General features: G+C 36.6%; 1 protein-coding gene across 1 annotated transcript in view; it reads left to right on the top strand.

Moving 5' to 3' along the window:
- The window catches only part of KCNH8 (potassium voltage-gated channel subfamily H member 8), a 201,371-nt gene that overhangs the window by 151,355 nt on the left and 25,376 nt on the right, over positions 1-24,640 (top strand). Inside the window, 4 exon segments of the mRNA XM_075144513.1 lie at positions 142-339; positions 4,944-5,143; positions 7,135-7,384; positions 11,885-12,099. Of these exon segments, the coding sequence (XP_075000614.1) occupies positions 142-339; positions 4,944-5,143; positions 7,135-7,384; positions 11,885-12,099 (863 nt within the window).

Here is a 24,640-nt window from a genome sequence, read left to right as displayed (position 1 = left end):
AACGTTTTTTTTTTCTTAGAATTGTGTGAAGAATGCAGTGTCTTCTAAATAATTTTTTTTAGAATTACTTTGTTTCACAGAATGTGTAGTTTTCATGGTGTCAGTATTCCTTAATAGTTCTTTTTATGCTTTGTTTTTCAGGTTGGCTTCATGAGCTAGGAAAACGTATTGAGTCTCCTTATTATGAGAATAATACACTAGGAGGCCCATCAATCAGAAGTGCCTATATAGCTGCCCTATATTTCACCCTCAGCAGCCTCACCAGTGTTGGGTTTGGAAATGTTTCAGCCAATACCGATGCTGAAAAGATCTTCTCCATTTGCACAATGCTGATTGGGGGTAGGTACAAATGTTAAGCATCATGTAAAATGTTTTGAGGGGATAGGGACAAGTAAAATAAGAGCTGACATTTTGCTAAGTTTCTTTTAAAAAAAAGCACAACAGAAAGTTTAATTTAAAATGGCAAAAGAAGGAAATAACTTGGTTGGTTTTAGACTAGATAAACCCTCTTAAGCACACATATTTCTAACCTTTTGATCGCTTATGGTGACAAAAGACAGTCGTCACCCAGTAAAATGTAAACTCACATTATTGTCAGTGAGTGTGGCCTAGCCATGTGCCAGGTGAGCATTTTGGTTATGTGCCAGGCACTTTTCCAGTCAGCCAAGTAATAGATGCACGTTCAGCTCCAGTTCAGTCCCCACAGCATCCCTGGAGATGATGGCAAGGGGAGGTGGGCAGCCCACCGGTGTATCTGGCTGTGAGCTGGTGTATCTGGCTGTGAGCTTCCGCATCTGAAGGACCAGCCCAAAGAGAAGACAGGAGACAGGACAGAGCCAGGAGGACTGTTTGGTGAGCCATAGGTGACTCTATAATAAATAAAAAGCAGCTTGGCTATCACTAAGTAAATTTTACCACATCACTGCTTCAGATTAGAATCAAAATGCAAAGTTTTTGTCATATTTGGAGCTCTTAGCAGTATTTTCATTTATGTTAATTGCCTAGTCGTACTGTTGGGGTAATAAATAAATGAGCACGTGCTCATTTATGGTCACCTTCTTTCTGTTGAGGCACCTGGCACAACCAGTGAGTTGGTGGCACCTGCAGAGCTTGGTAAGCCAAGGACACCGGAGAAAGTACCGCAGCTCTCTCTTTACCTTCATTTTTCTCCCCCCAAAAAATTAGCTGTGCTATTTCATAGTGTGTACATCATACAACTCAAAGATGTCACAGTGGGTGTGAAGGGTAAAAGCAAATCACTGCTAGAATACTGCCCCCCTCATTTTTTTTTCCGCTTGCCTAATTGTTCTGGACATACTAGTAAGTATTTCTCCAGGGCCAGCCAGTAAGGCACTGGTTGTCAGCTTTGCAGTATAAATTTTCCTGGGCAAAAACAAATTGGCAACTTGACACTTGAAAGCCAGGGAATGTGATGAATGACCCGGAAACTATATATTTGCAGCATCAAGTGGTATAAAAAGTGCTCAATGAATTATTGTCATTTTTCCCAGTCCTGAAAATGGGTGGCAATAATATAATGAATCATCCAAGAACAATATAATTTTGATTCTGACAATGTCACAAAAACAGAAGCAGCTCATTAATTGCTTTTGCTGGTAGCATAAAATTATAGTTTTAAAATACAATGTGGTCTCTGTGCTTTGGGGCTTTCACTATATAAAATCTGTTGGAATGAAGGAAGGAGTTTTCATTTCTATCAAGAAATCAAGAGATATCCTGTGTAAGGCGATGATGAATATTTAATTCACTTTGATATGGCAGACCTTTCACAAACTTAATCATAGAATAATAATAGAGTAGAATATAAAAGTACTTTTATTTAGTACAGTTATAGCAATTTCTTTTTCATTTCATTGTAGAGGGGTAGAACTAATATGCTTGTGCACTGAATAAATTGTGAAGAACTAGTTGACTGAATGTAGTAAGAGGGAACTGAAAACTGAAAGGCAAAGTTACTCATAGGCAAGCAGGTAGAAGAATTACTTTACATCTGGGAGGGTCCAGTGAACAAGATATATCCAGGTAAGAAAGCAGAGCAGGCTGGTTTGCAGGTATTTTCTGCAGGAATTTGCAGGAATTCTGCAGGTATTTGCAGGAATTGTATTTTAGACGTTATTTAAGAAAATCAGCAGAGCAAGGAAACTTGAAGAAGGACTTAGCATCATACGGCACAGACTGGTGAGCACGCCTCAGAAAACTCTATTAGGAATAAAGTACTAGTCTGTATACTTTAGGGCACAGTACGTTTTTATTTCTTAAAACATATTTTGATGTATAGTTCTGGCCGATATTTAATTTTAAAATTCCCTAGTGGAAAGTGATGTCTTGAGAAAAATTGATTTAAGCTTTTTACAGTTTTTAGACCAAGCCATTAGTTTATGAAATTTCAGGTGTAATGGATAGCATGATTTAGTTTATCACTAGTTCGTCTATACCTCTTTAATGTGTGTTATGGCAAATTGAAAGAAGTGAATTTATTGCAACCTTAAAGAAAGTTAAAGCCAGGAAAAAAAAATCAAGTGTTAATTTAACAGATAAATAACTTACAATATTCTTGTTTGATTTTTACCTGCCTCTTGGTATTAATTTTTGTTTTGCATGATTTTGAAATTACATTTTAAGACAAGTAATATTGTGAAGATAAAACATCTTATTCTATACAGTATTTCTTCTTAAAGTCGGAAAGAAAAGTTACTTATTAAAATTTAACCAGAATTCCTAGGATACCCAGCGTCTGTAAAATATTAATCAGATCTGTCCTCCTGCAGATGACCATACCATGTGCTGTCTTGTATTCTTCATGTTCTTTGAACAAAGAATGTGCAGTTTTGTATTTATGAGACTGGAGGCCCATTCTAGTAGCTCCAGTCCTTTCTGGGATCAGAGATGTTCCTCTGTTCCCTAAGCAACAAAAATGTAATTTAGAATATCTATTAAAATCAAGGCCACTTTATAAAATATGGTTCCTAGAGAATGGTTTTAGAGAATGGATTAATAGATTTCTTACAGAAAGTACGCTGGGTCTGTGATTATTTGATAAAGAGATCTAATGCCTATCACAGCCAGGAATAGCTTGTCATCATCAGTAGCAGTTGTCTTCCAATGTACATAGGCAAAGACAGATTCTCCCATAATAATAAAATTCTTGATAATTGTCCCTATAATAACATTAGGGAGATATCTACACTGTCCAGCTCTTAACCTTGGAGCCTGTTGGGAGACTTATATCACATGTGATTTTTACATATGCATCCATACACCACCTAATGCTTTATCCTTCCCCCCTTTTTAAACTGATTATCACATCCTTAAAGAGGCTACACCATCCCTTTAGCATGTTTAGCTATGTCTGGCTGAATTGTTTCAGCCCTTGGTGCCATATTTCTATTATATCCTGTATCTAGCATTACACCAGTCCCTCACATTTTGTTACCCAAGTTTCTGACATTTGTGACTTAGCAATTCACTGCACCATCAGGAACGACACCTAGTTGATCCAGCTGAGTATTCTTAGGAATAAATTTCCAATTGTGCTTACTTTCTTTCTAATATTCATATCTGATACTTTTCTTTTTCCCTGCTTTTCAATTATCTTCTTTTACTAATGGACTTGTATTGATTTAATCATATTATTGGATCATGTCTACAAGAATGCATACTGTATTTTGAAACTACATCACACTGCAGTGCTTTTTCTGTTTTTCTGCATTCCCTTCATAATAAAGGCATAGATATTGTTACAAGCTCCTTTGTGTTTTACTCAGCCTGTAAAAATTTTCAGCACTACAAACTAAAGAATTTTCTGCCTTCTTCTACCATATAAAAGCATTATTAATCACCAAAATGCATGCTTTCCTCCTCCTGTTCCCCCTTGTCTCTCCTCACTCACACTGGACTTCTGTAAATTGCCATACAACGTCAACATCTTGTTTGTCTTGTTTATAAACCAATTCCTTTGCCACTCTGAAGAGTCTGTCTGCTTTCTTTCAAGCACTATAAAGATAGATGTCCCTTAAGAGTAATAATCAAGCTCTTTAATAGTTTTTTCAACAAACAATTTGTAAATGTGTATATAATATACCTCAGTTCAATACCACATGACAGACAATCTAGCAGTGATTTTTCCCACTGATAATCAGCAAGCACATTTCTGCACAGACAAACCCAGACGACCTGTAGCTGTAAGCATTTCTTCAATTTTGCTTCTGGTCTTTTTATTCCCAAGCCAGTCTCTAATTGCAGACAAACTCCAGGATGTCAGAACTTTCTGATAAACAATTTCACACCATATTTGACCTTCTCAAGCAACATAAGAAATCAAATAGTCAGTTTGAATGTATCTTTTTTTTTAACCTGAATTTCTGCTTTACAATGGATATTTTCTGTCTTTTTTTTTTTAACATCTTATTCCCCAGAATATGATACATCTCTAAATGTTGTTTGCAATCTCATTCCACTACACATGGTCCCCATTAGTAATTGGTTTTATTTATATGAGAACTCTGAAATCTATTACATTCTATGTAGTTGCTAACTGATCGTTTGATTCTAGTTTTCATGCTGATTAATAGTTTCTCATTATTTCCTGAACATGCCTGCCTACTTGTGTTCATCTGTTTCCTTTTGTCTTAGACTATAAACTTAATTTGGCTTGAGCATTCTTTTGCTTGGTATCCTGACTAGATAGCATCACATGTGGTTCTACCCTGTCCCATGACTGTGACTGCTAGTGACACAAAAAATGGAAATGAGTAATCATATGAATACTACTGTGTATTACTCATGAAGTCTTGTATTCAAAAGCTTTACTATATCTATTAAGGAGGAAATTGGTTTTCTGTGAAGATCCTGTTTATTTTCTGTGTTACATTTTAATGATCGACAAGTCACTCCACATGGCACATAATTTCTGTCCTCCCTAGCTCTGATGCATGCCTTGGTGTTTGGCAATGTGACTGCCATAATTCAGAGGATGTACTCCAGATGGTCCCTTTATCACACCAGAACCAAGGATCTGAAGGACTTTATACGGGTCCATCACCTGCCACAGCAGCTAAAGCAAAGGATGCTTGAATATTTCCAAACCACGTGGTCGGTCAATAATGGAATTGATTCCAATGAGGTAACCAAACAAGGGAGGTTGTGTGTTTGATGGTTTTGACTATGGACTTAGAGTCAGGGGGAGGGGGTAATCTTCCATTTGAGATGCTGTGTTTTTTGTGAAGTTACGTATAAAAAAGAACATGCCTAAAAATAAAGCTGGGTTATCCCAGGAAAAGGGTATTCTATTGAAAAAATCTGGTTCAGAACATCATATCATATATTAAAAATTCAAAGTCCTCCATAATTCTGAAATGCTGAAGAGGCATTCATCAGTAACCTTTTGGATGATGCCAGCAGAAACACCCCAGTGAGCAGTTTTGCCTTTCACCAAACAAAAAATCTACTGGGTTTTTTAGGTGTTTTTTAAAGGAAGGATTTCTTTACTGCCCTTTCCTCCCTACTTCATTTTCTTTTATTCTTTGCAATACTGTAAACAAGTGGTTTGGCCTGAATTTTTATATTATTCATTTCCCTATTACTTTTAAATATTGCAGAATGTAAGATGAGAGTGAAATCAAAAGGCAGATTTCTGGTCAGGTCTTTGCTTTCTTGTTTTAAATGACTTATCCAGGTTATGTATTGCTATACTCCAGGAGGAATAATGGCCTCTCTCTGCTGGAGTATTATTTGAATGAACCATTGCCTTCAGAGTTCTTGTTATATATGTCATTACAAAACTCAGTGGCCTCTAAAAATAATGTGGAAATAAGCAGAAAGATTTGGGTTTGAGAACATTCTTTTTCTGATAAATTCTTTTTGTGGTGTGCACAGCACAAAGAATGGGATTTTCAACAGCATCCTAGCAACAGAAGGAGCCTAGTAAAATTTACAAAGGTACAAAAACCACTTAGATGTCAAAGCTTTCCTAGATTTGGTTAAGGATCACCTTCAGCTTCCGTATCTTTAGTCAGACTGAAAGTGAGTGACTGCTGTGTTACAACAGCAGCCTCTGGAGAGACCATCAATATTTCATGATTTGCCTCCCGTCCACAAACTGCCTTGTCTAAGCCCACTTGGTCAAGTGTTGGCTGATTGCACTGCTCAGATGCCAGATCCCCTCAAACTACACAGAAAACTATGCTTGTGGGCTTGCAGCTTGCGTGGTTCAGAGCTCTGCCCGTAGGCAGGCAGTACACTTTACATCAACGCGACAGACACTTGAAACCACTTAAACATTTTTTTAAAAGCTCCACCTGAAATTTTTGATGATTTGAGCGGTTATATGCCATTCTCAGAAGACTATCTCTGATCAGAAAGATGTTTCTCTCAATTTTGCCATCCTGCAACAGATCTTCTGTAAAACATATATAGATATCATTAAGTGTTGCCCAGGCTACACTTGGGAATTTGCCTAAAATTAAGACCAAGGAAAAATAGGAAGACCTTATGGTCTTTTAGTTTCCATAGGTTCTTCCACTGAACATACACGTTGTCTCCATTCCTTTCCCAACTCTCCTTCAGTGTTCAATTGCATGTTAAAAAAAAAAAAAGAACAAAAAACCCACAAAAAAAACCCACAAAAAAACCCTTAGAGGTTTACTACATAGAGGTTTTTTGAGTTATCCCTCTTCCAGTGGTTTTACCATAGAAGAAGCAATATAGCCTATTGATGAATTTTATACAATCATTTTAAAGAAAATCTAACGTTCATTTTTGCTCTGTTTTCAGCATATATGCCACTGTATACAGCCTGCTGTGTTCTAACAGCTGAGAAGAACTTGGACAAAGCTAAATTGTGCATTAAGGGAATTCCTACACACAGTGTTGTTGACTTTTTTTCTTGTTTTTGTATAAAGGCATATTTTTATTCATGTTTTTCCTGGAATTTATCAGTGTTTATCAGCTAAAAGATTTATTAAGACATAGCACACGTCTTATGAAGGGGATAAGAAAAATCAAAGGGAAATCTTTGCATCAGTATGACATGTGCAGCACTACTAAATCAAAAGAGGAAAAAAATTATTTTACACTTTTTTCTCTTTTTCGTCCCTTTTTCTCTTTTTCGGACAGCTTTTAAAAGACTTCCCGGATGAGCTGCGTTCAGACATCACCATGCACTTGAACAAGGAAATTTTGCAGCTCTCCCTTTTTGAGTGTGCCAGCCGCGGTTGCCTCAGGTCTCTGTCTCTGCATATCAAAACCTCCTTCTGTGCTCCTGGGGAATACCTCCTCCGGCAGGGAGATGCCCTGCAAGCGATCTACTTTGTGTGCTCAGGTTCCATGGAAGTCCTGAAGGACAGCACGGTGCTGGCAATTCTCGGTATGCTCATAATCATAGCTTCAAAGAGAAAGAATGGTCCTCCAATGTAGAAGGACCTTCACTACTAACGGATGGTTTAGTGTGTCCTAGTAGTCTGATGAGAAAGAATTCATTTGATTTTAATCTGCTACTCATATCTATGGACATCCCTAATTTTTTTAGTTTAAACTTACTTATTTTTTGCCCTAAGGAGCTTTCAATTGCTAGAGTGTTAGCTGTGCAATATTTCACTTGTATCCTGATTTGCTTATACTTATTCTTTCTCCTTTGCGTATAAGGAGGTACTTGCTAGGTTTTGATAAAATTTGCTACTTTCAACTAAATTTGGTGATAGTATTGACACCTCAAAGGACATTGGTTATTAGGTCCTAAATCTTACATGAAAATTAGTGGCCAGGCACTGCTCCCACTAATGCTCCCAAATGAAAGAAAGCAATGTGAGCCTACTCTCATTCTTTGATGAATGCATATGAACACCTCTTGCAGGACAGCTATGTGATGAAAGCATTGTTGACTCTGCTCCCCAGAGTTATTTCTTCAAGCTAATTGATGCTGTCAGCAGTCATCTGAGTATATTAGAACAGAGAAAGGCTAGAGTTTCTGTTCTAATAAACTTTGCCTAATTGTTGTTTGCTAGATGACTGCTTTGACTTATCTAGGGTTAAGCATCTCTGTGTGTAAATTTCAGTGATTGGCCTCAATCTAATGCCTACTAAAGAGATTCCCTTTATCTTCAGCTAAAGGATGATTAGACTTGTCTGAGTTAATGTTTATAAAATGTTTTGATAAAGTGAAATATAAAATTTTACTCTAAATGTGAAGAATTATTTTATTATTATTTTAATACCTCTTTAGATTTAAACGTATTCTTCTTTCTAATAACTTTTAATATTCTTATAAAGCAGAGTTAAAAAGAACATTTCCTTTTTTGCTTTCCTTCCTGTTTTGTGGGATTGCACTAGACTGTTGATAATGCAAGCTTCTGGTCTTCTGTAATTGAATTTCCTTTATTTTACTAGCATGCATTTGATTGGTCTTTTTTTTAGAGTACAAATGTGACACATGTCCTATTTGTTTCATAACCCTTTAATTCCATTAGATTGACAGTCCACATCACTCCATCACTTATTTGTAATTAGGAAGTTTTAGAATGCCTCCATTTTATTGGAAATATGGCTTAGAAAAAAACATAAGCTTAAATATAGCAAAAGGTCAAGAGCTGCCCCCATTGGAACTATGATTTCATTAATGATTCAATTTGCAGGCACTTCTGAAAATGTTAATGAAAGCATCATTGTTTAATGGTGACAATGAAAACAATAAGAAAGAGATTAGTGGATTTCTGAGAGAAGTTAATTAAATCATAATGCAAAAACATAAACATAATACAATGAAATAATATTTCGTTACAGTGAATGGGAGCTTCATCATTTAAACCTAATTAACACCAGCAGAAGGTGAATGCATCAAACGTGTAGGTCCCTATGAGAAACTGTGTTAGTGATGTGATGTCAATCCAAGAGAGCAGTTTTTTTCCCTGCCAATGCTGGGTTACTTACAGTTCCCAGACCACTATTGTATAATTCTGTCATGATTCTAATTCTAGTGGATTAGTTTTTGTTTACTGAACCATTCTGACTAACAAGCAATACAGCAACAATACAATGAAATGCTCTGATTAAATACTGTTTGGTTCCTCTTGAGACTATATTAGACTGATATCTAATAATGACGGTTAGGATATTTTTTATAGGAAAATACTTTTTAATGTAACAGTTGTGTATTGTTTGAGCATACATCTTAGATTTGTTAAAAAATATTAGCCATAAGTGATTTAAAAGATATCCATAAAGAGAAGAAAGTTATAACTTTGGCTGCACGTCCCAGATATATTAACAAACAGATGTGTCTGCATAAACATTTATAAATAAGTTTGTTCTCCAATGAAAAGGAAAGAAAGAAAGAGCTAATAAGAATAACTTACATGATTCCGTTTATGTAACAAATGTTGATATTCAAGGTACAATCATTTCACTGCTGCAGTAATTCTACATGAAATTTCAGCTTACTACCTACAGCCTTTGCTACATGATTTTCATTTGAAAAGAAACATACATTAGCATTACCAGATCAATTGTAGTGTCTTTCAGGCTGACATTATTTCATCAAACACTGTAAATACAACTCTAACATTTTTCCCAACTTATTTATGCATTATTGATACTGATACTGTTTGTATGCCTAAAAAGTTTCTCATTAACATGTTTAAAGATCAGTTTTGGTATATTTGAAGTATATTTTCCCTTGTCTGTATTTACACAGCCAGCAATATATTAACATTGCCAGCCCTCTGCTTAATATAAACAAAGAAATCTAAATAATTGTTGATATTTACAGTAAAAAGTAAAAGTTAATTATTGCTTAGCTTTACACTGTGTTTGGTTATGTAAGCATTACATCATGTGATAAGCAACGACAAATTTTATAGTCATCTATCAGATTTACCTTTTTCCAGATTGACCTAAGCTAGTACTAGTTCTCATTTATACTAATCGCAATTTTTAAAAGTCCCCAAAGTAGCATTAATGTATATATATTCCTAGTATAAAAGAAAATCCCTCCCTACGCTGGGTTTATGTTAAGCACTTTTGAGAAAATTGTAAAGAGCAAAAATTACCAGTAGTATTTTAAAGCATAAAATTATCTCATTTAAGCAGCTTCAGAGATGGTTGGCTGCTTAGTTTAACTTACACCATTTGCTGTGTAATATCCAGTTGGAATCACATGCTGGGTGGATTTTCAGATTTTACAGTCTTCACTTATTAATCACAGAATAATGTAAGATTGGAAGGGACTGCTGGAAGCCACCCAACCTAAACCTGCTAAAAGCAGGGCCAGATTAGCTCAGCTTGCTCAGGGTGGTGTCCAGGCAAGTTTTGAACATCTCCAAGAATGGTGATTCCACAGCCCCTCTGGGCAGCCTGCCCCACTGTTTGACCAGCCTCATGGTGACTTTCAATTCCTGACTTCTAATCACAACTTCTTTTGTTACGACTTGCGCCCAGTACATCTTGTCGCACTGTGCACCCTGAAGAGGAGTTTAGCTCTGTCTTCTCTACACTTTTTTTCCATTAGGCTATTGAAGACAGCGATAATGCCTTTTCTTCTCAAGGCAGAACAATACCCATTTTTTTCAGCCTCTCCTTGTACATCATGTTCTCCAGTCCCTGATCATCTTGGTGGCCTCTTCTGAACTCACTCTAGTATGTCAATATTCTGTCTTGTACTGGGAAGCCCAAAACTGGACACTCCAGATGTGGTCTGAGAAGTGACATATAGAGGGGAAGAGTTACTTCCCAGTACCTGCTGTCTGCACTCTTGCTAATGCTGCACAGGATGTTCTTGGCCTTCTTTGCTGCAAGGGCACATTGTTGGTTCATGTTCAACTTGTTGTCCTCACAGATCCCCGGGTCCTTTCCTGCAGAGCTGCTTTCTAGCAGGTCGGTCCCCAGCCCATACTGCTGCAGGGAGGTTTTCCATCCTGGGTGCAGGACTTGGCATTTGTTTCTGTTGAACTTCATGAGGTTCCTCTCAGCTCTTTTCTCATTCATTGAGGTTCCCCTGAATAGCAGCTTTGCCCTTCAGCATATCAACCGCTCCTCCCAATTTGGTATTGCCCATAAACTTGCCAGGAATGCACTCCATCACACTGTCCAAGTCTTTAACAAAGACAATCTGCATTAACTTTTGCGGAAGACCTCTGGTTCAATGATTGTTCTTTGGGCTTTATACCTCAGATCAGATGTTTATGGAAGCTTTTCATGATAAAATATTTGTGCTCTTCAATATATGGTCAGTATGGTTTTTAATACATCCATTATTCTAAGGCAGTCTTGCCCATAAATGACAATATAATGGCTTAAGAATTCATTCTTTTTTCTTGACAGAAGTGCCATCGAGTTACACATCTATTAATAGCCTATACAACTAAGATACATCATGAAGTGTAGCTATGCAGCCATAGCTATCACAGATTGTGAATGTTTTGCAATCCAAATTCTAAGTAAAAGGGTCATTTGAATTGACGATCTATACTTAATCATGTCATTGTTAAAATGTTATCTTAACACCTATCTGTTCTAGCAAAAAAAAACCAAACTAGAAACATAATGTTCACTTTTTGAAATACAAAATTGCACCTGCTATTAATTACCAGTATAAATCCTAACTTTATACATATTTACTTGATTGCTCCCTTAAATCAGGTACTTACATGTCTGGAAATTAGTCTTTGTACCTCCAATTAATTGCATATGAGATTGCACCTGCGAAAAAAAAGACAGCTTTTAGACAAAGATCCTTTAGAATGGCATTAATTAAACAATGCGGTAGTAACAATGGGATTTAAGATTTAGCGATTATGTTAAACAGATTTATGATTCAAAAAAGTAGTCAAGAATTCATGCTTTGAAGATTATTAATTTCATTTTTTTTTTTTAGGTAAAGGAGATTTAATTGGAGCAAACCTATCCATTAGGGACCAAGTTATTAAAACAAATGCAGATGTTAAAGCTCTAACGTACTGTGACCTCCAATGCATTATCCTCAAAGGTCTCTTTGAAGTGCTGGATCTTTACCCAGAGTATGCTCACAAGTTTGTTGAAGACATTCAGCATGATCTCACATACAATCTAAGAGAAGGCCATGAAAGTGACGTAAGTATCTTTAAAGGTCTCTGCAGCTATTGTTACTTTTAAGATGTTCCTCATACTTTAGCCTGTTCTCATAATTTTGTCACAGTAAAGAAATAACACACAGATTACATTAAAAGGACTGTTCATTTCATTTGTTTGATAATTCAGTCATTACCTACATTAATTGTTTATCAATTGACCAGATCATAAACAGCAAACATGTTCTCTGCTTCTAATTTTTCCATAGAAAACATCATCTATGAGAGAACATTCTTTAATATTCTGTTATTTTTTACTTATGTTTAAAAATAATTCATATTTATGTAAAGCATGTGTCCAAATAAAGGTATTTAACCATACCTTTTCTAGAAGCTCATGTGCCAGCCTAAAGAACATTCATTTCATAGATCACTGATTATCACTTCTTGGTCAAGAATGTCGTCACACACATTCAAAATGAGAAACAACTAAACTGTGTTTTTCCATTTAAATGAGCAATTTAATGTGAAATAATAACAACAAATTCCAGGTAAAGCACTGCTGAAAGACTTCAGTATAGACTTAGCAAAGTACTTTCACTGATATTACGTAGCAAATATTTATATTCAGATTTTAATAGTGAAAAGATTTTATGACAGCTCTCCTTTTCTGACTTAACCATGTGAGCGTACGAACATACAGTTTGGTATTTAACAGTTCAGGTATTTGTCTTTGTATTGTGCTTCTCCTTACTCACAGAGAGAAGTAACATTGAAAGCACATGACTAGGGACAAGGATACTATCAAGACAGGGGACGAATGTAATGCCAAGGAAGTGTAAAGGGCAAAAAAGGTTATCTATACTACTAGGTGTCCTTTGGCACAAGTGTTTCCACAGCAATGGTCTTCAAACAATTGCAGTAGAAAGGTGTAAACGTATGTCGTCGTTTAACCCCAGCCAGCAACTAAGCCCCACACAGCCACTCGCTCACTCCCCCCCCAGTGGGACGGGGGAGAGAAGCGGAAGGGTAAAAGTGAGAAAACTCGTGGGTTGAGATAAAGACAGTTTAATAGGTAAAGCAAAAGCCGTGCGCACAAGCAAAGCAAAGCAAAACAAGGAATTCATTCACTACTTCCCATCGGCAGGCAGGTGTTCAGCCATCTCCAGGAAAGCAGGGTTCCGTCACGCGTAACCGTTATTTGGGAAGACAAACACCATCACTCTGAATGTCTCCCTTTCTTCTTCTTCCCCCAGCTTTATATACTGAGCATGACGTCATATGGTATGGAATACCCCATTGGTCAGTTGGGTCAGCTGTCCTGACTATGCTCCCTCCCAGCTTCTTGTGCACCTGGCAGAGCATGGGATGCTGAAAAGTCCTTGACTCTGTAGGCACTACTTAACAACAACTAAAACATCAGTGTGTTATCAACATTCTTCTCATACTAAATCCAAAACATAGCACTATACCAGCTACTGGGAAGAAAATTAACTCTACCCCAGCCAAAACCAGGACAACATATAAAGGCAAACTTGTAGAGAGGAAAATAATCAGGGCATCTCATTTGTTTGTCTCTTGAAATGTCCCCAACCTTCCTGCTGCTCAAGACAGCAGCTGAGAGAGTACACATCTGTTCTGAGAGCTTGAAGATTAGTTTGTATAACCAACACATTTTCCTTGGGGAGGAATGCTTGATCTGTAAAGGAGTATAACACCATGTAAAGATAGGGTTTAAAGCTGATTGCATTCTTCTCTCCAGTTTTGTCATGGACCTTGATGAACCCCCACAATGTATTCCTTCATGCTTTTCTGTATGCTGACAAATCTGGGGATCACCATATCAGTTGCATATACATTCAGCTTTTATAAAATCAGGGACAACTCTTCCCAGTTAGAGTCGGCTGGGTGTTGTACAGACTCTCTGCTGAGAACAAGCCTACACCAGCCTTGAAGGTGACTGTGCAGGCAGGAAAAGAACCTCACTGTGGAAGATGGGATTTAAAGCAGTGCAGGACATATCAAAGGACCTTTTCTGCTTTAAAAAGGAAAATATTTGCACAATTTGTGAATACACACTGTATTTTCATGGTATAAACCATTATCTTAAAATTAAAGGGGAAAAAAAAAAAGATGCTGACACCGAGTACAATCCAGTGTCACAAGCACATATAGAGAACCCAAGACAGCTTATCGTTGTGTCACCTTCTCCTACATCTTCAGGTTAACTATGCCCTCCCACTAATATTTCTCTTGCAGGAGAACTAACCTCGGTCATGTGCATCTCATTTCTGATCCAACAATTTTACTTATCAATAAGGATAAAGAGTAGGAATAAGGCGGCCAAAAATTGTACCACCACAAAAACAGGGCTCACCAAATGAGGGAAGATACCTATGGCAGTAGCAAGTGTGCCTGGTCAACCACTCACTTGCTCTGCTTCACCTAGAAAATACCATGTCTTCATGAACATAACTTGCACATAGAAATTAGTTATTTGAGGGTTTACTCTCACAGAATAGTAAGAAGAAGGTTTTCAGAAGTACAATTTGCGGGTATGAAAATATGACTTTTTTTTTTTTTTTGTAATATAGCATTATTTCTTGGGAATGGTGTTATGGGAGAGTTTGGCAGCTGTGAGACTGTATCTTGCACTCTCTCTCTCTCCCTAAGGGAGATTTTACTTTTGCATGTGTCTATGACTTCTGCAGCTTTATGGAAATTTTGGGTTTGGAGAGCTTTTCCATAGTTAAACAGTAGATTGATTCATTTGAATAAGTCAGTTTCTCACTCTTTTTTTCCTTGGATGTTTTAAATGACTGCAAATTTGCAACTGAATGTGAATTTAATGCTTTTGAAAATGGATCAGTAACAGTATTTAGGATCAGATGAACTGCAGGGTGAAATAGCATGAATTTCCCCCCTATGACTTGCCAAGTGCCTTTTAGTTTAGGGTCAGGTGAACTGCAGATTGAAATAGCATGAATTTCCCCACTATGACTTGCCAAGTGCCTTTCAGTCCTGACCTAAAACATTATTGCATTTTCAGCCACAGTCCATCAAAAGTGCCTTTGGTTGTAGATTTCCTAACACTTTAAGCCAGCCTTAAAAATATGAGGCTGCGGAAAGATGTAGTCCTGGTGATCCGTTATCTCCTTCCTTGTGCTGTTTGAACTGTTCATTGCACACAAAATTGAATAAGAGATATGAACTGAATTAAAAGTGGACCAAAAAGGGCCAGAAGTCATCAGGAGTTTCCTGATCCTGGAGTGTCAAAGTTGGATGCTTAGCACTAGATCATGTAACTAACCCTACCCACACAGAAATCTCTAGGAAAATATTTTTCATTTGTTTTCTTGGTTCATTTGCAAGTCTAAGAGTGTATATAATGATCTGCTCCATCTGCATTAAAATCCAGGTAAGGTGTAATGGTGGAAAAGCTCCAGGACTTCCATAGCCATGTCAATTTTCAGTAAAACAAGGAGCAGCTGTAACCAGATTTCCCAGTAACAAGTAGAAACTGTAGCTGTCTAGTTATAGAAAGATTGAAAGTATTGTTTAAGCAATCCTGGAAGAAAAGCTCAGGAGATTTTAACTACAGGAGCTGGCAATCGTGTAACTATTTCAGCCTCTAATGAGTAACAGATCGAGAAAGAGAAAGACACAAAAACAGGGAGATAAAGTTTCAGTGGTTCCTCATGATAGATCTAAAACCAGCAATCATTAAGTGATTTATGATTATAGCCATTAATCTGTATGCAATCACACTGGTAGTGCTATTATGCCATCTTTTTATATATTCTTATCACAGCAAGATGCAAATTAGGAAAAAGTCTTTATGTTGATTATATGTATTCTGTCCTTTAATTTCTTTGCTGAATTTTGCTCGAGAAACTCGTAACTGTTTTTGTAAATGATTTCAGGACAGTTAGGAAAGGCTAATCTGGTAGCTGGAGTTGCGACATGAAAACAATTCAGCCATTCAGGTGTTTCAACCAATTTTTCTAGGTCTGTGACTATGATGTCATAGTCATGAAATAGTTTGCTAAGTGACACAGATTTTGACACCCCCCTCACCCCACCCATATAATTTTGCATTATATATATTACAGATTGCATATATAGCAGGCAGTGAGAGTCAGATATCTGATTTGGTAAAGATAAGCACTCATAAGAAGGTTCTTACAACATATAATACAATTATACGAAAGAAACTGGAAACAATTTTGCTATCCACCACCAGCCCTGGAAAACATGCTATTTTATATATTGAGAGCAGTAGCAGATATTCATAACTCCGAATAATCCTATGAGAAACTCAGAATAGGTAAACATTTGCACAATAGCTTTGTGGGCTTGGTAACAGTTTATTGTTTCTGATTATTTCTTGTGTCTATGCAGAAGTATCTACAGTGTAGACATCATTATCCATCAAAAAAAACCCCAAAGGCTGGTTATAGCCAGACTGATACAAAGAACAAGAGGCCTCCTTGACATCTATGCCATCCCTCAAGCTGTAATGAAGTCCCAAAGGAAGATAAGACCGATGCAGGCACAATCTTTGACACACTGAAACACTATCAATATGTGTCATCTTCAAAAAGAAAAGATGACATTCCTGAAAACTCAAAAGTCTGTCTTTGCAGACAGGAGTTGTAATTAATAAGAATCTACTTTTGTTTTGTAGCCTTAAAAGTAGTGTTCTGCCTCTTACAAGAGCTTCCCTTCCCCCTCCCCCAAAAGGAGGAGAAGCTACTCTCTTTAAAATGAAAATACTCAGTCTCTGAAGCAGGGGGAAGGACTGCTTCCTTCAGTGCATCTGCAGTGTAAATGGAACATAATGACAAAGATTGCACGAGAAAGGTAGTAGATTCTTCCTCCAGTTGGGAACATTGAGTCTTACTGCAGCTTAGCCAGGCTTCTTGATAATAAAATAAATAAATAGACAAATAAATTTTAAAAGGCAACCAAGAAGCAATAAAAACAAAGAATTTTTTTCCCCCCAGAAAGGCATTATCTGATAAAACAGGGCTTAATTCTTGTCCTTTGGAGAGGCTGGTGTTTAGAATTTATTAAATTTTAATGATTGAGGTGTGGGGATTTTTAATATAATAAAGCTCAAGTTGCTATTAGCAATACCAAACAAATTACAGGACATGCTCCTCATTTTCTACTGGGAAACATGTCAACTGGCCAAACCAATTGTTCTTAAAGGTGAAAACAGCTCTAAGTCCTGGAGCATACAACAGAGGGCACAGATAGGGAAGAAAAATGTCTGCAAATTCTTATCTAAAATATGCTGAGTTTTCTAGTTCATTCCAGCTAAGCATTAAAGAAGTATTTTAAGAGCATATATCTAATTCCATCTTATTTCTTTTTAGTTGGTTTATTTCTAGACTTTTATCTGTCTTTGCGCCAACTGGTGGTATAGCTCCTGTAGGCAGAAAAAAGGATTAAAAAATGCTTTGAATGCAAGCACAAAATACAGCTGAAAGTCTGCCTAGCCACTGTCTGTTTTTCAGGTAGTAGATTACGTATTTGACATACATTCATTCTTGCCTCTTTAGTCTGCTTTTTCTAGATATTCTAATATAGGTCTGTTGAATTTATGAATGCTGCTTTCCAATATAGTAATAACTCAGAAGGAATTCTATGTTACACATTTGATTATCTATTATGAATCGGCAATGGAAACAGCATGACATTTCTGATTTTTTTTTAATGTGTCTATTGTCTGCATAATAAATAGTATTTTGCTTTAAAGAAAAAAATCAGAGTTACTCTATTTGCAGTTCTATTGATATTAAGAAAAAAAAGCATTTTTTTTTTAAATAGTTGCTTTTAATTTTGGCAAGTGTTGTAAGATGAGAAAACCTGACAGAAACTTCAGTCACATAATTGCTTATTTATGTGTTTAACTTTCAGAGCCCCCAAAAAATCCTATTTCTTGGGTATTACCTATATTTATAATAAAACCTATACATTGAAAAAAATTAATTTCCAAACCAGCTCTTACTACACTGCTATATTTAGTCATAATTCCTCCACCCCAGCTTAGATCATAGCTCAGCCTGTACACCGCAGGACAATCAGAGGTTGCAAAATATGTTTCATAATAACTAATTTCCGTAGAAGATTTCTCAAATAATCCCAATCACCTTTGTAATAAAGAAGAGGGTTTTGCCATGTTATCCAGCAGCTGTGTAGAAAGAAGTGGCTTGGAAACCTTAGAAAAGTTAAAAAGCTCTACTTTGACATTTAGAGTGGGGTTGGATAACTTTGAGGAAAACTTTTCATTTTTAAACAAACTTACATGCAGTTAAGCACCCACCTTTGTCAATAGCTCATCTGGCAGAAGATCATGTACTATTACTGCAGGTGTAACTCACTGGTGTTTATTGTCTGTGGCACAGTAGGTATAAATTCTGCAAAACAGTAGACCAATCAATGGCAATTTTTGTGTTTCTATACAAGCCTTATTACAACAGGTGGAATAGAGAAGTGAATAAATTCTCTTGCTTACCTAAAGCAAGAGAAGTCTAATACTTTTTCTGCATTATTATGCTGGAAAAAAAAAAAAAACCCAACCCCTTAGATTCCTGTTTATTTTCATTCTCTTTAGTCCATGTGTGCTTGGCAGCCACACAGAACACATTCCCGTTGTTCTGTTAGAAATCCTAAGTGACTGATGGCTGTGCATCCGCTGCTTTCTGCCTGTCAGCCACGATATTTCCATTTCTCTTTTATACCTCTTTTGATATGAGATGGAGTCGGCAAACTTCTCATCTTCTCAGTGATTATAGTATAGGAATGAAGGTGCTCCTCATACTATCAAAAACTAAAATAATTTCAAAACTGTGAACATATAATTAACGCTGAGACATGACTCCTGATGTGTTCACTGGAGTAGGTCTCTCGCCTGCCTCTGTGCATGGACTACTCTGCAATCACTGCTGCTGTGAAATACTGCTCAGTGCTCTTTCACATTTCACAAGCTACTCAGATTTTTCGTTCATGCTTCTGGGACCACCTGGAATTTTTTTTTCCTTCTTCCCTCTCTCTCTCCCTCTCCATCTTCCCAAAATAAATTACCCTATTGCTGAACAAGGCAGCACTCATACAACTTCACTTACACAGCTCAACTTCTGTATTTCTATGGAGCAAGTAACAGGATTGTGCAGCTATAGAAGGGCATGACCATTGACAAAAACCCAGAGCAGTTCCTTCACATGTTTTACACTTCCTTTCTAATTTTAAATGAATGAGCAGTTTGGGAATGAGCTTTGTCATCTAGTTCTCTGCAAGATATTTCACAGGTCTCCTACCTATATTCATGACACTAAGCATGGATGGATCTTTGGATGGATCTTTGGCTATTTAAGGTGGATACTAGTTTCAGACAACTGATTCTGCTGCAATACCCTCCTCCCTGTGCAGTGTTACAGTCAGTCCTGCCTCTGCTCCCTCAACCTGGCAATTCCCTGCTTCACTCCGCATGGGAGTGGGGCTGACCTGGAGCTATGGTGCAAGCCGGGTTTCACTCCTTTTTGTCGTCTGCTAACTCATAAAGCTTGTTTTCTCACAGTCATTGGTGAGCATGTTGTGTGGTGCCTCTGAGCCATCAGTTCACCCAGTACCCCTCAAGATAATCATCTCACTATCATGTTTCTAATATATCCTTCAATATGGCACACCACTGAGAAATAATGCAATAAGGAAACGTGTAATTCAAAAAGGACAGGCTGGTATGCCTTTTCTTTTGCTGGCTTGGTGGCCTTTTAATTTTCTTTCCTAGTATCTTTACCTGACAAATTTTTTTTGCTGGTATGCTCCTGTCTCAGTTCTGTAGCCTTCAGTCATTCTAATATTTTTGAAAATAACAACACACAGGCCCTGATGCTGTCTGGTTTTGTCTCTCTAATAGTTTATTCTTCTGATTTGCTGTCATTTTCCAGTTAGAAGATTCATCCCACCACAACTTATTGATGCAATTATATCATCTTTTCCATTAATTTTTTTTTTCATTAATTCTTGTATTTTTACAAGTCTTTTCCATTTTACACCTAAAACAAATAGATGATTGGCTGTAAGGATGAGTCTCACAAGATGTGGAAGAGGCTAAATGAGAGGAGAGGAAAATAACCCATCTAGTTTTTTCTGGGAATATATTACACATATGTGACCCATCCCAAAATTCCTACCCCTGTGGTCACTCTTTTACTTTTGTGAATGGGTTGAGAGACAGGAATTATGATCGTTAGTTGTATATTATTTATAACAAGACCATTTGACACATATGTCTAATTAGGATTTTCACAATTGGACTTTAGCAATTTCTTGACAAATACAAACAATTTTCGCTGTAACTAGAATTAAAATGTTTAAATAAGTGACAAAATTCTACTTCTAATTATAGCTTCTGAGTCATTTTGAGCACTCTCCATTCTCATTCATTTCACTTCCTGGGATTATTGCATTCTTCATCAAATTATAAAGCTTACCAGAGGGTTACATGTTGAAAAAAAAAAATCCAGGCTAGCAAAGCAGCTTATTGATGTTTTTAGACTGTGGAGTGAGGAGGGTATAAAACACTGTCTCAAACAGAATTTTAGCCAGGAAAAGCTCCTGGCTGTCAGAGAGTATTGCCTTGGAATCTAACCATATTTCTATTTTAATTACACAGGGATGCTAGATGATAACTTTTTTCAGTATGCTTCACTGTGCCTTAGGAAACACGATAATGTAACTTTTACAATATTAATATTATAACTTAATCTCTACATTAGAAAAAAATGGAAAATAAAATTAATCCTGAAGTATCTTCATCTTAAAATGGTATAAATTTAGAGGGTGGATTTTTTTTCCATAACTGCTTTTATTTTGCATTGATGTAGCAACAAACAGATAGTGGTCTTAAATTTAGAAACATTCTTACAGTAACCTATCCTTTTATTATTCTCTGTAAAGTAAGACTAATTTATGAAGGAAATTATAATACTTACCACAATTTCTTATATAAGGACACTAGTTCTGAAGGCACAGACTACCTTGAGATGTAATGAGCACATCAAACTGGCTTGTATGGTAAAGTTCCTATATCACTTGCAGAGTCATTATAACCTCAGGCTATATGCTGAAATGCGTGAAATTAAATACGATGTAGTCTTTGAGCAAACTCTCTATAATCAGTGCAACTTGTGTATCAACTAGGCATTCTACATGGACACAAGTATCCGTTCTCAATTTTATTGAGCTGGCAGCATTTTTAGTGCAATTTTTTAAAACATGATAGAATAGTAGAATAGCTGAGGTTGGAAGGGACCTCTGAAGATCATCTAGAACCCCACCCCTCTGTTCAAAGATATGAAAGCATATAAAAATGAAAACCAAAAATCATTTATGTACAAATGCACTCTAAGATTTTACTGATATAAAAACAAATATATCAGCATATTCTTCTTTTTAATCATCTATACCTTCACTCAGTAAAACCAGAGCTACAGAAGCTACCTACATAAGTGTATCTAGAGTTCTGCTGAAAATTTAGTTCCTACCTAAGACATAAAGATCACTTCTTCAATGCTGTGATGAATAATAACACAATTGTACTAACAGATATATACATACAGTATATACATATAGACTGCATATACAGTACAAACTGCATATATAGTAAGTATTCAGGGACAGGCTCCATTGATAATCACACTATGTTCATTCCTTCAGCAAAACTGATATTGGATTTCTCTGACACTGGGTTTGGTTTTATATCATGATACTTTGAAAACTGCAGCAATTTTATTTACTTATTGAATGTCCATGTTGTCTTAGTTTCTAACCTATGCAGTACTTCGTGAGTAACAAAGCTGCCAAGAGCTCCCAAAAGCTACACGCTCAGCTTTTCTGTATTATGCATATATAGAAAACCAAATTGCATCTCAGGGGAGGAAGTTATGATGGCTCTCTTACTTAACAAGGTTATATACTTAGACATCTGTTGATATCTTCACATGCCAGGACATGACTTCTTGCCCTGAGGTGAAATCATGCGAATTTCTTTCACAGGTACTGTAAGTCTGCTGTCTTCCCCAAAGTTTTAACTCTGAATATGTCTAAGGGCCAGATATGTGATCAATTTGCACATTTTTTCCTTCTGAGAGAATTGACTAGAGGTTAATCTACTGATCAAGTTGCCACCCAAAAAGCAAAATGTTCATTATTTAGAAGAAATGTTTCTGAGGAAAAAAAAAAACCCAAACATATTTTAAAATAAGTTTATGCCTGTCCCTGCCATCTTCTTTGTAAGGTTTTCTCTGAAAGCCACACAAAGCTGGACTTTCTTAAAAATTCTCCACAGATATGTTGCTGTCCTCAGTGAGTCACTTCATATTAACATTCATCCCACTGACTTGGCCTCTGAGTGCTAGCAAAACAGCTGGGCAACATTGGGGATGCTTGGAAATAGGCAATTGACAGGTAATAAAATTCTTTTTCGAGATCCACTTCATTGTCTTTTTTTTCTTTTCAAGAGCCTCTCTGAAGTTAGATACACATATTTACATAAAAAGTAGTATGATGTTTCATTTAAAGATAAAGCTAACAATACAAACTTAAAAGCAACTCTTCCACAGCATAAACAGCCTTGAGTTGAGGAGTTTAATTAGATATCAATCCACAGGGCCAGTCCTGCAAATATTTACAAGCCTGTGTGAAATCTCAGAGTTGCATGAAGTTAAGAATATACCTGAGTATTGTCAGGAAGGGGAAGAATTTTGAGTTTTATTGCTTTGCAAGTTGTTAGCATTCATGGTAATTTCTATTAATATTATGTAATTACATGACTGTAATCAAATTGTAGGAATATTAAGAAGTATATCTTTTGTCTGCAATAACCTGCAAGCTTTTCCAAAAATACAACCTGCCAGAGCAATGTACAATCAGTGCCAGGTCTATTGTCTATTTTAACAATTGATTCTTTTGTCTTCTTCTGACCTTATTGATAGTCTATTCCGTAATTTTTTTTTTAATTTTTATTGGCACAGATTTGCTATGAAACATATATGTTCAGAGCAATTTGGGACACTATTTTTTTCTCCTATTTTGGGGTGGGGGAGAGGGAAGTAAGAATATAGAAGTAAAAATGACAAATTATACCAGCCACATTTATTATTTATTTGATTCTTGATTTGGAGCAAGTGACAGAGAGATTAGTTTTTGCTTCTGTGACATGATTTATCTTTTTAACATGAAATGCCATAGATCCTGTATTGTTAATAAAACATCAATGTATAATTAAAAATTTTTGCTAATGAATGCAGTGAACTTAACATCCAGGTTTTTAAAAAATACAAGAAAAGTCAACTTTTAATACTAAATATAAAAGCTCATGTGAGAAATTTGAATCCAATAAAGTATTAATTCACAAAAAACTTATCCAAAGCTAACCACAACCATCCAGTTATTGAACACTTGTCCTAACTTCACAGGCTACAATAATTTATTCAAAAGACAGGAATGAACTGAAACTATCCCCGGTGGGTTAAAGGGGTCAGTTTGGGGAAATGAAAGTGTCCTGGTTTCGGCTGGGATAGGGTTAAATTTCTTCCCAGTGCTGTGTTTTGGATTTAGTATGAGAAGAATGTTGATAACACACTGATGTTTTCAGTTGTTGCTAAGTGCCCTCCTAGTCCAAGGACAGCTCCCGTGCCTACTGACTGAGCTGGGTACACAAGATGGGAGGGAACATAATCAGGACAGCCAGCCCAGCTGGCTAATGGGGTATTCCATACCATGTGACGTCATGCTCAGTATATGAATGGTAGGCGTGATCCAGGAAGTACCGATTGCTACTTGGTTATCGGTCAGCACAGGTGGTGAGCAATTGCATTGTGCATCACTCATTTTGTATATTCTATCACCATTATTATTTTCCCCTTTTTATTCTATTAAACTTTATCTCAACCCACGAGTTTTTCTCACTCTTACCCGTCCCACTGCGGGGGGGGGGGGGGGGGGGGGGTGGTGTAGTGAGTGAGCGACTGTGTGGTATTTGGCTGCCTGCCAGGTTAAACCATGACAGAAAGAAGAAAGTCTGATAAGTAGTTTCCCACATCACCTGCTCCCTGTTCATACCTATCCTCTTTTCAGCTACCCTTCCTTCCGATAAAACATAGGGATAATGACTTAACAGAAGATTGCAGAGCTCATGGCAGTTCACAGTTATTGGTCACCTAGGATAAAATACTGGTGACAGGTCTGCTGTTCAACTTTTGCTGCTAATTCAATATAGTCTACACTGTAAGTAGGATCAGAGAATGCTGAAAGCATCTACTTCCACAAAACACGTTTTCTTTATCTCTCCATTAAGTAAGGAAAAGAAATAAGAATAAATCTGACAAAATATAGGAACAAGCCAATGAACTATAGAAAGTCTTAAAAGAAAAAAAAAAAGAAAAAGAAGGCATAAATTGCTCAGTAAATGTAGACATAAAACAATTATATCTAACCTGAGAAACACTTTGCAAGTGATTGACTCCTTTATGATTTAAAGGATTTGTGATATTTCATTGAAAAATTTCCTGATT

Source organism: Calonectris borealis, chromosome 2 (assembly GCF_964195595.1).
Source record: "Calonectris borealis chromosome 2, bCalBor7.hap1.2, whole genome shotgun sequence".
Taxonomy (NCBI): Eukaryota; Metazoa; Chordata; class Aves; order Procellariiformes; family Procellariidae; genus Calonectris; species Calonectris borealis.
The sequence above is the reverse complement of the archived record's forward strand: the minus strand, read 5'-3'. Positions and strand labels throughout refer to the sequence as shown.